The 14,970-nt window shown below is 43.3% G+C and overlaps 1 protein-coding gene across 11 annotated transcripts in view; it reads right to left on the reverse strand.

Moving 5' to 3' along the window:
- RYR1 (ryanodine receptor 1) overlaps positions 1–14,970 on the reverse strand; it is a 1,215,008-nt gene that overhangs the window by 111,200 nt on the left and 1,088,838 nt on the right. For all 11 annotated transcript variants that reach the window (XM_086938669.1, XM_086938668.1, XM_086938662.1 and 8 more), the window contains one exon: positions 3,166–3,252. In XM_086938669.1, the coding sequence (XP_086794795.1) occupies positions 3,166–3,252 (87 nt within the window). The remainder of the gene's footprint in view (positions 1–3,165; positions 3,253–14,970) is intronic.

The following is a 14,970-nucleotide window of genomic DNA, read 5'->3' on the forward strand; positions in this document are numbered from 1 at the left end:
CAATCCAGACTTTCCACCAGGGTTAGGTGACTCGGGTTTCACTCGCTGGAACAGGGGAACCCCCTTACTTTGGCCAACCTTTATTTCAATGAGGAATTGTGGTCCAGGGATGAACTACAGATGGAATGGCACTTAAACGGGGAGGATGAGTTCCACCTTACTCAATTGCTTCACTGGACAGCCACAAGAGAAGTGAAAGGAAAGGCCAGCTGGGACAAAACAACCTTGGAACAAATATTTGCTAATAAAACGACATGGAAGGGAATAACCCTACTGCAGAGAACAATTTCAGACATGGGGATCAGCCCAAAATACAGCTATATATTGGAATGGGAAGAGGACATAGGCCACGAAATCTCACAAGACTCATGGGAGCGGATAGAGGGAGACAGGCAAAATCATCTACGTGCACCTAACACCAAGACAATGGCTATAAACTACTTACACAATGATACAGTTCTCCAACACAGTACATGCCATATTTGGAGGCACAGACACATGCTGGAATGGTTGTGGGGGACAAGGGACATTTTTCTTAAATGTGTTAGGCCTGTGGCCATGTTCGACGCTACTGGATAGACATACTGTCTCATATTAGAACTATACTATCGTGAGGTTAAATAGGGCCCATGCACAAACGCTCCAATTTTTACATATTCACATTTAAAGTTGATATCTTTTTAGACTATGGCTTTAAGCATATTTTGCTTGAGTGCTTGCATGCGATAGTGAACTCAGAAAATGTTCAGCTTACAAATGCATTTCTTTGTAGGTACATTATCATACTATTGTACACTTTGTTTAAGGACCAAGTACACTGTGCAATCTGCCCTTGTTTGTTGTTGTTTGTTCAACAACAGCTCTGGGTGGATAGAATCAACAATGACAGCTGGACCGGAGCTCCGGCATAGAACCAATGGGTACAGTTCTCATTAAATAAGCTACACCAAGCCCTTGTTCGCCACAAGAGCATTTCTATGGATTGTCCTGTCGCCCTGTGCCTGAGTTCCAGCCCAGCTGAATTTCATCCCTATCCTGAGAGGGATGATGACCTGTTCTACATCAGACAGGCTACCAGATGACACACGCACGCACACAGGTAAATGGGGAGTTAGACCACTTTAAGGTATCTGAAAGAATTACATCTACGCTATGCTCTCTCAGTTAGGCACTATTAGGTAGGAGTGCGATTATATGTATTAATATAATTCATGCAGCAACTATAATTATTGAATTATTAATCTTTTTCACCATTCTCGTAATGCTGGTTACTATGTTTTGTTTAATTTTATTAATCATTGCAGCACAACTGTTTTACAAAAGAATCAAATTGCTTCAATAAATGTTTGAAGTGCTAGTTCGTGTATTTCTTGTGTCTCCCTTTGGGCATGACTGTGCTAAAAATGAAAGGATAGATCTATTTCCACAATTTCTTCAGGGGGAGCCAGGGTCATCATATTATGAGGCTGCAGACATCATCAGATACCTTGTGAGGTTTTCCTGTCCAGATGGTGCACTGTGAGCTAGCTAGGAACAAGGTCAACATATTCTTATGGTATTAGTGAACACAGTCCTCCACAGTTTGGATGCTTATGTTGCCCAAACACATAGTCTCAATGAATTAGTAGGAACAGTACTACAATACTTAGCATCTCACTCTCCATGGACAATCAATTATTCTACTGGCTGAACCTGGAATGAACAGTATTTATCTCTTGACAACAACAACCAGTAAGATAATCACACACCTCTTAACTGAAGCACGCCTTGCCCTCACCCAATTTGGGAAACAACCAATATCTCCACCTAGCAACTTAAGGAACATGTATGGCATGGAGAAGGTAACAAGACTAGTCCCTGATCGAATTGATAAATTCACTCAAAACTGACCCGCCTTTCAAACCCATATGAAGCGGGATCACACTCTGGTGATGACTCCCACCCTTGTTCCTGAAGAGCGGGCCTGTCTATCATGTCATCTTCATGACAGGGCTTCTCTGATCATAGCACATAAGAAGAAACAAACTCCTTTTGACACACATGGGATGGGTTAGGGAGAATATGTCTATCCATTGTACTATGTTGTTCTACATACTTTTTGTAAAGCTCTCTATCTTTGAATGATCTTTGGTTGTAACAGTGCAAAACAGAAAATAAAAGTAATTAAAAAAAATAACGGGGTATGACTGTACAAAGAGTGTTTTTTCGAATGTGTGGCTCTATGCTTTCTCCATAATAAATTTGACTGTATACTAGGCCTGGGCAGAAAACTACACTACGCTCACGGATTGTGCGTAGTTTGCGCAACTTTGCGCACGCGAATCGCACGTAGCATAGTGCAAAAATGCGTAGCAGGCATTTTTTGCTCGCTCGCGGTCCTCAACGTCAAGTTGGCGACCGTAAGCGAGCAAAATCAACATCCCGGCGAGACTTTTTCCTCGTTCACAATCGGCAACATCAAGATGCCAATCGCGAGCGCGGAAAATAAACCTCCCGGCGAGATTCTCAACGCGGGGAGGTCAGGTTTCTCATTGCGAGTGGTCGCGCCAGCTCGCGACCGCTCGCAATAAAAAAACTACCAGTCCACATTGAGAAAGCTGCCGCTCGAGTGCAAATCTATTCGAGCGGCAGAAAACGACCGCTCGCACTGTGCATGACACCGTTTGCAATGATTGCACAGTGCGGACAATCATCAGGCACTGTGCAATCATTGCGAACAGCATTTTCCCTATATCACTATGCAGTTCGCGTAGCGTGCAAAGTGCACTTTGCCTAGCTATGCGTAGAGCAACTACGCGAACTACGCCCAGGGTTACTGTAGACCAGGAAGTGACCCGCTAACCAGTCTCTCTAACAAAGTGTGACTTGGTGCCTGAGCATGACTGTTTACTGCGGTACTCTTTCGAATAGGGTATAAATGTATTGAGGATAGTCCCTGCCAGGGTGTGATTTAAGAAAATCCTTAAATGTGGCGTCACCTTGTCATTGGTTTTCAGTGCTCTATCTGCATAAATGAGAGTACCATTTCAGAGCTTGGTTGCCTCTATTTCAGGTGTGTCTTATTTAGTAAGTTCTATTACATACGGATTGTATCAGTACTTATATATGTTTGGGACAGGTCAGTATGCCTCCGTGACAGTTGTCTTTCTACAGAGAGCTGCTCACCTTATAGAAAAGAAGGATGAAGTTGATTGCAAAAGCAAGGAAAAGAGCCAGGAACCGGAGGTTGTAGAAGTTTCTGGACAGATAATTCTGAAATTATAAAGCGCATTCCCATTAGTCGGTGAACTGATCATCGTCAACATCATTCTGTAGGATCGAGATGCAAAGAAGAAATTAAACTGGACAGAAACGAAGCACAAATCTATCACTTAAAGCACACTGGACTGCCAGCCCCCCATTTCTGTTTTATTGTGTTTGATACTCAATCTATGCCATCGGACGTGCAAATTCTTGTTTGCAATAAATCTGAAATAATGGTAATAATAATATAATGTACAGCAGTTTTTATGTTCTTTACTCCAACATAGGCATTGTATGTGCACTAGAAGGCTTCAATTGTACTGGGGGAAAAATTACGCGAAGCAAACATTCTGTGAGTTGGGTATCACCTCCTTAGCTTTCCGGTTCTCCATTTTAGCTTAATTCCATAAAAACTACCTTTAACGATGTATTCAAAAGAGACACCTTTAAGCACATTTCTCACAATGTCCAAACAAAGTTAGATCTAGCATGGTCATTAGCAGCTGCAAATATTTTTGTGCATCATTGCTGATTAACAGCCCTCTGTGGAATCATCCTGGACTATTGGTCAGAAACACCAAAACATCTGCGAAGGAAGCTGTGCCTACTGTGAGTTAGAATGCTGAGGGTTTCCAGGATGTGCGCTTGACATGAATATTGTGTTGCCTACATGGACAAGTTACTTACCTTCGGTAACACCTTATCTGGTAGAGAGGTAGGCCCTCATTACGAGGGTGGTCCGTCAGACCGCTGACCGCCATCACATCGGGCAGGTGACTGTCCGACGATGAGTTGGCCGTCCCAACTGCCCTCTTACAATATGACCATCAGCAAGGAAGTCAGAAAGTGCTGTTTTGTACTGCGGCTTGTGCTACAGCCCAGGAAATGGGCTGCAGCACAATCCGCAGTACAAAAAAGTACTTTGTGCACATCCTTGCACCGTGTGCCAGGCTCCATGTGGTGGCTGGTGCACAGTGCATGGATGTGTGAGGGGGCACCATCTGGGCCCCCCCCCAGGCCACTCAGCAGTGGCCCACAGTGGCCCTGCTTGGGGCCCCCAAAGTCTGTTTCCGTCTGCTTTCTCATAGCGGTCAGAGCACCATGAAAAGGAAGTCGGAGAGGGACAGCCTAAGTCCTTCAGTAGTCCCTGCACAGGCACCGCCTCTACTGCAGGGATAAGATTCTAACTGCCACCTCGATGTGTGCTTTGAGCCTGTTGGAGGTGGCGGTCTTACCCCCCACCCCGACTGCTGTGCTTCTGACATGAATAGAGTGTTGCCTACATGGACAAGTTACTTACCTTCGGTAATGCCTTATCTTGTAGAGTAGAGACATAGGCCCTCATTATGATGGTGGTTGGTCGGACTGCTGACCGCCATCATATCGGTCAGGTGACCGTCTGACGATGTCGGGGGTCCCAACTGCCCTCTTACAATATGACCATCAACATGGAAGTCAGAAAGTGCTGTTTTGTACTGCGGCCTGTGCTACTGCCCAGGAAGTGGGCCGCAGCACAATCCGCAGTACAAAAAAGCACTTTGTGCACATCCTTGCACCGTGTACCAGGCTCCATGTGGTGCCTGGCGCAAGGTGCATGGATGTGTGGGGGGGGGTGCACAATCTGTGCCCCCTAGGCCACTCAGCAGTGGCCCACAGGGAACAGGGGCCCTGCTTGCAGACCCCAAAGTCTGTTTCCTTCTGCCTTTTCATAGTAGTCAGACCACAATGAAAAGAAGTCGGAGAGGGACATCCTAACTACTTCGGCGATGCCTGCACAGGCACCGCCTCTTCTGTAGGGATAAGATTCCAACTGCCACCTCGATGGGTGATTTGAGCCTGTCGGAGGTGGCGATCTTACTCCCCGACCTATGTGCTCCAACCGCCGGTATTGTAATCCGGCGGTCTGGCCGATGGCCTGGATGTCGGACGGACAGTCACCGATTGACTGTCAGTGGCGGTTCTCCCGACATCGTAATGAGGGCCATAGTCTACCTGCAGATTCCTTACTTTGGAATTCTCAACAGGCGTCAGACTGGATCTTGAATTGTTTTCCAGCAGAACCTCTGCACGTCGGTTGAGGGCTTCGTGCAACTCCGTATCGACGTTGTCCACCGAATGTGATGTTGACCGAGTCCATATAAGCCCTTCCCCGATGCACTCATGTCAGTTACTTCCATGACTAATTTCCGTGGCAAAACATGGAGCCACCTTAGAAACTGGCTATGGAAACAGTGTGCCCAAAAGATAGATACATCTTTAAATTAACCACTACAAGTGTTTACGTACTATTTAATGAACCAACCACCACAAGTGGTAATTTACTATAAAATATTTTCAAGAAACGGATGTTGTTGGTAAGAAGAAAACAGGTTGCAGAACGCGGAGGATGGGTGGGTTAGTAAGGAATCTGCAGTTAGAGTATGCCTCTACCAGATAAGGCGTTACTGAAGGTAAGTCTCTTGTCCATCTGATAGAGACATCTAGCCCCAGATTCCTTACCTTACCTTAGAATTAGATACCAAAGCAAACCATCCCTGGAGGTAGGTCTGCAAACTGCCTTGTTTGGCCGAAACGCGTAATGGTGGTGTGGTGGAGAGCAAAATAAACCATTAGCACTATTATCTGGGTTCGCCTCGTCTGTTATGCTGCGTGACTGCTGCAAGACGTCCTTCTGACAGATATATATATATATATATATATATATACATATATACACACACACCACATATATATATATATATATATATATATGTATATATATATATATATATATATATATATGTATATATATATATATATATATATATATATATATATATATATATATATATATATATATATATATATATATATATATATATATTACCTACTGGCGTCTCGCCAGTAGGTATATATAGTTAGGATTTTTTCCCTATGGGATTTCTGAAAATTCTATGCCTAATAACTTTGGCGTTTGTGGACGGAATCGGCTGAAATTTTCAGGAAAATGGCACATTTTGTTTCTGAGCAGCCCCTAAAAATTTGGGGGGGTTTCGTCAAGGGGGGCCTGAGAAAAAAGGGGGGTCCCAAAACGCGTTTTTCCCATTCATTTTTCCATAGGGCGGTTGGACTCACTTTTAGCTCGAACGGCTGAATGGATTTGCACGAAACTTGGCAAAATTGTAGGGACTGTTAGCCCGATGTGCCTTTGCTAGGTCTCAATATATGTGCTCCAGTAGTTTTTGAGAAATTAACGTTCAAAACAAGATATATATCTGTAACAGCGCTCCGGGCAGCGATCCGGTCCGCTTACTTTTCGCGAAACGGAACTTTGCGCGCAGAAAGCTGATTGGCTCTCCGGTGTCTGTCAACATTCTAAACAGTCCGGAGCGGCCGCCATCTTATCTCTCGGTAGGATCGAGAGAGAAGAAGAGGTGAAAAACGAAGGGGGAATTTATTGAAAGGGTGCAAGGTATACCCCTCTTGACCCCCTAGGATTGTTGTTGGGGTTATTAAAGGGTCCCGTGGGGAAAATAAAAAAAAAATTATTTTTCACGGTAGAAGCGTTTCCCGGGCCGCGAACTGGGCCGCAAACTGGTAGCAAAACGGGAATTCGCCATTTTGTGCTTCGTTTTAATTGTTTAGAGACAAAAATTATCGCCGCACATCGGCCACAATGCATGAATATCGTTGAAAAGTCAGCGATATTCATGCATTATCCAGCAAATCCTCTTAGCCATGTTATCCACCTTCTATTGGATAACAGAAAGCTGATTGGCTCTCCGGTGTCTGTCAACATTCTAAATAGTCCGGAGCGGCCGCCATCTTATCTCTCGGTAGGATCGAGAGAGAAGAAGAGGTGAAAAACGAAGGGGGAATTTATTGAAAGGGGGCAAGGTATACCCCTCTTGACCCCCTAGGATTGTTGTTGGGGTTATTAAAGGGTCCCGTGGGGAAAATAAAAAAAAAATTATTTTTCACGGTAGAAGCGTTTCCCGGGCCGCGAACTGGGCCGCAAACTGGTAGCGAAACGGGAATTCGCCATTTTGTGCTTCGTTTTAATTGTTTAGAGACAAAAATTATCGCCGCACATCGGCCACAATGCATGAATATCGTTGAAAAGTCAGCGATATTCATGCATTATCCAGCAAATGCTCTTAGCCATGTTATCCACCTTCCATTGGATAACAGAAAGCTGATTGGCTATCCGGTGTCTGTCAACATTCTAAATAGTCCGGAGCGGCCGCCATCTTATCTCTCGGTAGGATCGAGAGAGAAGAAGAGGTGAAAAACGAAGGGGGAATTTATTGAAAGGGGGCAAGGTATACCCCTCTTGACCCCCTAGGAATGTTGTTGGAGTTATTAAAGGGTCCCGTGGGGAAAATAAAAAAAAATTGATTTTTCACGGTAGAAGCGCTTCACGGGCCGCGAACTGGGCCGCAAACTGGTAGTGAAACGGGAATTTGCCATTTTGTGCTTCGTTTTAATTGTTTAGAGACAAAAATTATCGCCGCACTTCGGCCACAATGCATGAATATCGCTGAAAAGTCAGCGATATTCATGCATTATCCAGCAAATGCTCTTAGCCATGTTATCCACCTTCCATTGGATAACATGGCTAAAAACCGCTCTGTGCGTGAGCTTTTTTTTTTTTTTTTTTGCTGCGTGACGTTTGTTAACGTTCGATTCGATGGAAATCAGGAAGTGTTGAACACCATTTTGTCACTGCGAGTAAATATTTTGTTATAAATGAATCCTTATTGATAAACATTGTCTGCGCCATCTTGCGTTTTTGTCCAATGCCACAATTTTGTCGTGCACGGCAGCCATTTTAGATGCCTTGACCAGGGCCACTCTCTGCACGCCGTCGATTCTCAGCATGGCTCCCCACCCTCGCACGCATCTCCCCCACGCAAAGGTCACCCCCGCTCTCTCTCTCATGCATGGGCCATATACTTCCCCCATCTGTTTGCTCTTCTCTGAGAATCACACCTTGTGCCCGTTCGACACCTCCCTTTCACCCTATTCACTACCGCACCCTCTGACACTTCTCTTCCTCTGTGTCCGATTGTCCAGGCCGGACCTAGGCTATCACCTAGCCCTGCGGATGTAGTCTATGGCTCCAGCTGTAGAGTATCCAGACATGGCAACCCTCCCGATTCAGGTGTGAGACTACTGATTTCAGTGCTAGTCTTTCGCTTCCCGATTCCTGCAAGGAAAAACCCGGGGGCATATTTCCAACATCTAGCGGTAATTTTTGTCTCTAACTTGTTTAGAGACAATAATTATCGCCGCACTTCGGCGAATTTTATCGCACATAAACCTTGCTATTAGCAAGGTTTATCGCAAATGCGATAAAAAACGGCCGCAATGCATGAATATCGCTGAAAAGTCAGCGATATTCATGCATTAGTCAGCAAATGCTCTTAGCCATGTTATCCACTTCCCATTGAACAAGCGCATGGTCTTTTAAAGATTTGTGAAGTACTCGGGGCGGCGGTGTGTGTGTGTCCTCTTTCAGGAGCGGGCGGGGGGGCATTGGCAGCAATTTGCAGGCCAGGCAGTGTTCAACACGTGCATCACCTTTTCTCAGCCTGCTATTGCGCTCCATGCTTCGGAAAGGTAAGAAAAAGAACGTGCATTTGAGTTTGAAATGTCCGATCTTGTAGTAGTACACTTGCAAAGCCCACACATGACAATAACCCGATTCAAGGCCCCATTCACCCGATTTTTAAAAAAAATATAGTACTCCAAGACAGTTACATTTTAAAACTTTATTAATATTTAAATATAACGAACGCAACAAAAACTGTAAATATATTTAACCATTTTTTGAAATTAACCAGAACTATAACGATAACAACAACAACAACAATAATATAACTTTTATGCCTAAATTACGCAAACATTTAGCTAATCTGCTAAAGGGGGGAGTCGCCATTTCTTTACAATAATCAATAATGAAAAATCCACATCAATAGGGTTGCCCGTTTTCTCGATGCAGCACTATAGTGCAATATACACAGCACCTGGGGTGTCAAGAGTGAACAGGTCTTTCTTTGTTCCTTAAGATTCTCCGAGAATGCTGATGCATTGGTGTCTGTACACTTCTTTGTCAATTCTGTCAAGATGATAACTGCTTTATAAACAGACGATATCTTTGTTTCGTCATTAGTGTTAAGTGTGTCTGAAACTACAGTGCCCTTCTGTTTTTTTTTCTTCAGGCTCTACAGAGTTTTGTGTGTTGTTCTTTTGAGCGACAATTATTCCAGAGGTTTCAGGTTCACTTGTTTTGTTCTGCAGTGAGTTAACAGCTTTAGAGAGTTCATGTTTATTTGCTATGTCCTGCTGTTCGTGAACTGCTTCAGAGACGTCAGGCTCATTTTTTATGTTTCAGTAGATCCTGGACCTGCCCGGCCGCGCCCAAAATGGCGCCGGTGTAAATGGGACTCGTAACTGCTTGTTCTGTACTGGTTGCCCAACCTTGATATCACGAGATACATATGCAGTTTTGAAGCACATGGCGGAGGCTTGTCTGCTGTAGTGGGGCGCCCCTTTATCGTTTCAGTCGCCATTCCGCCCGCTTTTGCTACACTGTGCCTCATCCGCCATTCAGCTGTTTACCGCCCGCTCTTACGGCTACAGCGTCTCGCTCACCATGTAGTTGAGTTGTTCCCACTCTTGCGGTGCAGCGGTAGGCGGCTGCCACAGGACTCTTAAAATGGCGGCCGGCTCTTCGGATTTGGGCCTGGTCCAGTAAAATGGCCCTGGGACACCTTGGAACTCGGACGCTTGTCTGCCAGGGCTTGGGTTCCATTCTCGAAAGCGTCCCCTCAGCCTTGAAGATTGTACAAAAGTCTTGGGGGCCCTCGACTCCCGCAGGCTTCCGGTGGGGAGCGGCTGCCATGATTGCTTGCGGAATGGCCACGACGGAGCTACGAGATGGTGGTGCTCTCATGGTGACGCCAGCTTCAGTCTGAAACATCCAGAAACAAGGTGGAGCTTTCATCGTTTGGGGAAAAAAAATGTTTTAATCCAATGAAAAGTGTTATTTTTAGGTCACATGACCTAGTCTTACATAATTAGGAAAAGAAAAGTAAAATAAACCAATGAAAAGTTTTATTAACAAGTCACATGACCTGTTATGCTTACGTTACGCGCTGCGCGGCGCGCTCTGGATCGTTTCCGGGAAGCTGCGCCTTGCGCACCGGAGCACTTCCGGGTGCGCTAACGCGTCGCGTCATATGACGCATTACGCGACAATGCAGGTGCCGAATATAGTCAAAATGTCTCCACCAACCAGCGGTGGGAATTCCACCGCTTTCAGCAGTCCAAAAAGTTCGGTCAAATCTTAAGAGCGGGAGCAACTCAACTACATGGTGAGCGAGACGTTGTAGTCGCAAGAGCGAGCGGTAAACAGTTGAATGGCGGAAGAGGCACAGAGTACCAAAAGCGGGCGGAATGGCAACTAAAACGGTAAAGGGGCGCCCTACGACAGCGTGTCTTCAGGTGAAACGGATTGTGGGACAAGGTCCAGAATGAAAGATTCTTCAAAAGGGAAAAAATTCCGCCGGACCCCGGGAGCCGGCCGCCTATGCCGGGGGCGATCTCAGGCCTCACCAGGGCAACACGACTTGGGGAGGGGGCAGGAGCCAAGCGCCCCCTCTCAGTCCGCGCCATCTCACCGCCCCTCGGGGGCCTCCGTCAAGCGGTTTAGGGAGGCACCGTATCACATTGTTTTCCAATGCAGTCAGGTCCACAAATGGACCCCACTTACTTTGAATAGTGCAGCTGCAGCAGGTGCAAATAAGGTTTAAACAGTGTTACAAGAACTGCTTAGAATTCTGAAGTATGGCACTCAATAACCAAGACTTATGCCATTTATGTAAGGCAGTGACATGGAAGCAACTCAGGGACAAAAAGCATGAACGAACATTCACGTATGAAAATCTTATTTGGAGAAGGGGTAGAATCCAAATGCCCCCTGCCAGTTCGCGCCACTACACCGTATGTGGAAAATCTGAAGCCATCATTCTACAAACTCTCAACGCTTGTTATCAGTGCATGAGTTTCATGCTCGATCGATTGAGCTAGCCGGATCGGGCAATAAAAAGTATAAAATAGTTATGTAAATAGTTATTTAATAAAATGTTTTACTCTGTTTCTTTGCTGGTGTGTTGTGTATATTTATAATATTTGCATAGGGTTTGTCGTTATTTTGGGCGGTGTGGGTGGTGGAGTCGAGCTGTTTTGCAGCCCTCATGGTGTGGAGCTCAGTTCATTTCACTATTTTCGTATTTCTCATGAAGGGTTATTCCTAATGTTTGTATTTTACCGAGGTCAAAAAGAGATCGAATTAGTGGTCTACTGATTTTGCTCGATTACTTTTATTTTTTTTCACGATTTTTCACTATCTGCAAAGACTAAACAGAGTATTGCGACTTTGTGCTTGTTTGTAAATAGAGAATGATCCAAAGAGAACCAATTGTAAAACAGTAAATGCTTGGATAATAATCAATCAAATGGAGAGACAAGCAGGTACGACGGATTACAACAGGGGTAAAGGTCTGCGTTAACTACCGTTCACTATCTGCAAAGAGAGAGTACTACTAAGAGAAAAGAGGGGAGTGGGGAGGGGGGGCAGCGTTTAAAGCACATCAGCGTGCATAAACACGAAAACGTTTTTACCTATCACGTACTTGACATTTGACAGCTTTTGATGTTTGCTATTAAAAAACCATTGAAATTCACAGAAAAAACCATAGGTTATACTCCATATATAGTTAGGAATTTGCATTTACAAAACCTTGAAAATTCAATGAAAAAACCATTGGTTTTAGGCCATATATAGTTAGGAATTTGCATTTAGAAAACCTTATTTTACTCGCATAAAACCATTGAAATTCCATATATAGTTATAAGCGCTAACTATATATTGCGCACCCGCAATCCACTGCTGATGATGTCACATATTACATCATTCATGACATGGTTAGTGACATCACTGATGACATCACTGATGACATCTCAAATGACATCACTGATGACATCACTGATAACATCTCATTTGACATGACTGATCACATCACTGATGATATAATTCATGTGATAATACCATGAACCTCTTCAGACTCTAATATAACCTTAGATACAATCAGTGTAAACAGACAGTCACTCATCCATGGAGTTACTCACACACCTAGTCAGTTATGCCAAAAATCAATCACACCTCCATTTTCTCAACTATACAGTTATACACACCTTACTTATTCAAACATATACTAACACATATTTACTTTACTCTCTTATACAATCTCTGATACATGTTCACAATGATCCATACAGCCACTCACACATTCACTGGCTCTTATGCACAGTTATTTATAGATGTCAACTCTCACATGTACTGTGTTTTACATATGTACTTAATTTGACATGTAGCACTGAGATATCCATTCACTCACTAATACACTCATGCACAGTCAACCGCCCATACAGCTGTTTGCACATGCACTTTTGAATCTATACATATAGTGAATCAACTACTCACACATCTATGTACAGAGTCACACACCTTCCAGCCACCCATACACACACACTCAGTTTCCCATACAAATACTTGGACAACCAATCAATAACCCATACAGTTACTCATATAGCTACTGATCAACATATGCAGCAGTTTGTAGAACAACAGATATAATGATGCACAAATTAAAACAGTTTAGTCACTAACCTATGCACTCAGTGAGACACATTTAATCACTCACTCAATCAGTCAGTCATGCACCTACTAAATCCTTCATCCAGACACTTATACATCCACTCATTCTTCAATATGTAAGACATATTTTAACTTTACAGAAACATACAGTCACTGGATGTTGTCATCAGTGATGTCATCAGTGATGTCATTTGAGATGTCATCAGTGATGTCATCAGTGATGTCACTAACCATGTCATGAATGATGTAATATGTGACATCATCAGCAGTGGATTGCGGGTGCGCGATATATAGTTAGCGCTTATAACTATATATGGAATTTCAATGGTTTTATGCGAGTAAAATAAGGTTTTCTAAATGCAAATCCCTAACTATATATGGCCTAAAACCAATGGTTTTTTCATTGAATTTTCAAGGTTTTGTAAATGCAAATTCCTAACTATATATGGAGTATAACCTATGGTTTTTTCTGTGAATATATATATATATATATTTGAGGTACGTGGCGCTCCTTAGACAACACACAGCAAATCAGCCGATCAGTGGACACAGGAACCAGCAAGACCCGTAGTTTGGTGCAAATGTTTTTATTTTAGTATATAGCCCAGCACCAGTCCGCCATGACGCGTTTCGGCTAGAGATAGCCTTGATCACATGACAACGTCACGAGGGCTGATCACCCTTTTAAAGTGCAATGTGCCATCACATGGTATTAGAAACAGAAAAAATACTGTCAGTGTTTCTAATTTTCGAAACAAATAATTACGGCATGAATGCCCGTATATTATTAACGAAGTCACACAATAAGCATCATAAATTCATGTTGAAATAATAAACATTATGAAACTGTGCACAATATAAAACTGTTTTTCTCTCTTGAAATACATGTTAATACATGAAAATTTACAAGGCATTGGCAATAATAAACTTTTAAAATTCATATAAAAGTTAAAAAGGCCTATAAATAGTTATATAAATATTAAAATATAACTAAAATTGTAATTGATTTATTAACACATTTGATCAAGGTATGATATATTGAAACCCATGGATCAATATAGTGAAATGATGCCCCAGTGGGCAAATACCAAAGCCAGAGATGTAAACATTATATTTGTGCAAAATATGCTAGTTGTGCAACATAAGCTGATGGCAAAAAAGTGCTACCAAGTGCGTGATAAATAATAAAATCTAAATGTAGAAATATCTGTTGGTCATGGAGGGAGAAAGGGATATAGTGTGTTCAAACAGAATGTATGATCCACAGTTCATAGTTAACCATTACTGTTTTGGGTACAACAACTCAAAATTTCGAAAATTACATGGATGACTGGCTCAACAGATCTTACTTAGATATATTCAGAGATAAGTGTGGCAGTCCTCCCCTATGTTAAGGCCAAACGGTGCCTTGGTATCTAAAAGGATTATATAGCGAGTCTCAAGTTTTCTTGAAAGGGACTCCCTATCACCGCCTCTCCTTTGGGGAGGAACACAGTCTATCGCGAAATATCTAAGTAAGGACGCATCCTTTCCATGTTTACTCTCGAAGTGCCTAGCCACTGGATAAGCTGCATCTGCATGGGTGATCGCTCGCAGATGTTGCAGTATGCGCTTATGCACCTGTGGCCTGGTGCTGCCAACATATCTTAGGCCGCACGGGCACTCCAAAACGTACACAACAAATTCTGATTTACAGTTTAATTTTTGTTGGATTTTAATTGGAAAGGGTGAGAGAGGGGTAGAAACCTCAGTCTTACTGATGCCGTGTTTACACGCTTTGCAGCTTGAGCATCTTAAAAAGCCTTTACTGTCATTTAGCCATGTTCCTGAAACCACTTCAGGGCTGCTCGATACTAAACTATCTTTCATTGAGTGTGCTTTACGATAGGTGATGCTAGGATTTTTGCTGATGGAGGATCCAATCACGGGATCACAGGAGACTAAAGACCAGTTGTCTTTGATTATTTTATGGATACTTTTGTGTTGTTTGTTGTATGCCATAATTAGTCTTGTCTCGTCATCAG

Source organism: Lissotriton vulgaris, chromosome 9, assembly GCF_964263255.1.
Source record: "Lissotriton vulgaris chromosome 9, aLisVul1.2, whole genome shotgun sequence".
In the NCBI taxonomy this organism is placed as follows: domain Eukaryota; kingdom Metazoa; phylum Chordata; class Amphibia; order Caudata; family Salamandridae; genus Lissotriton; species Lissotriton vulgaris.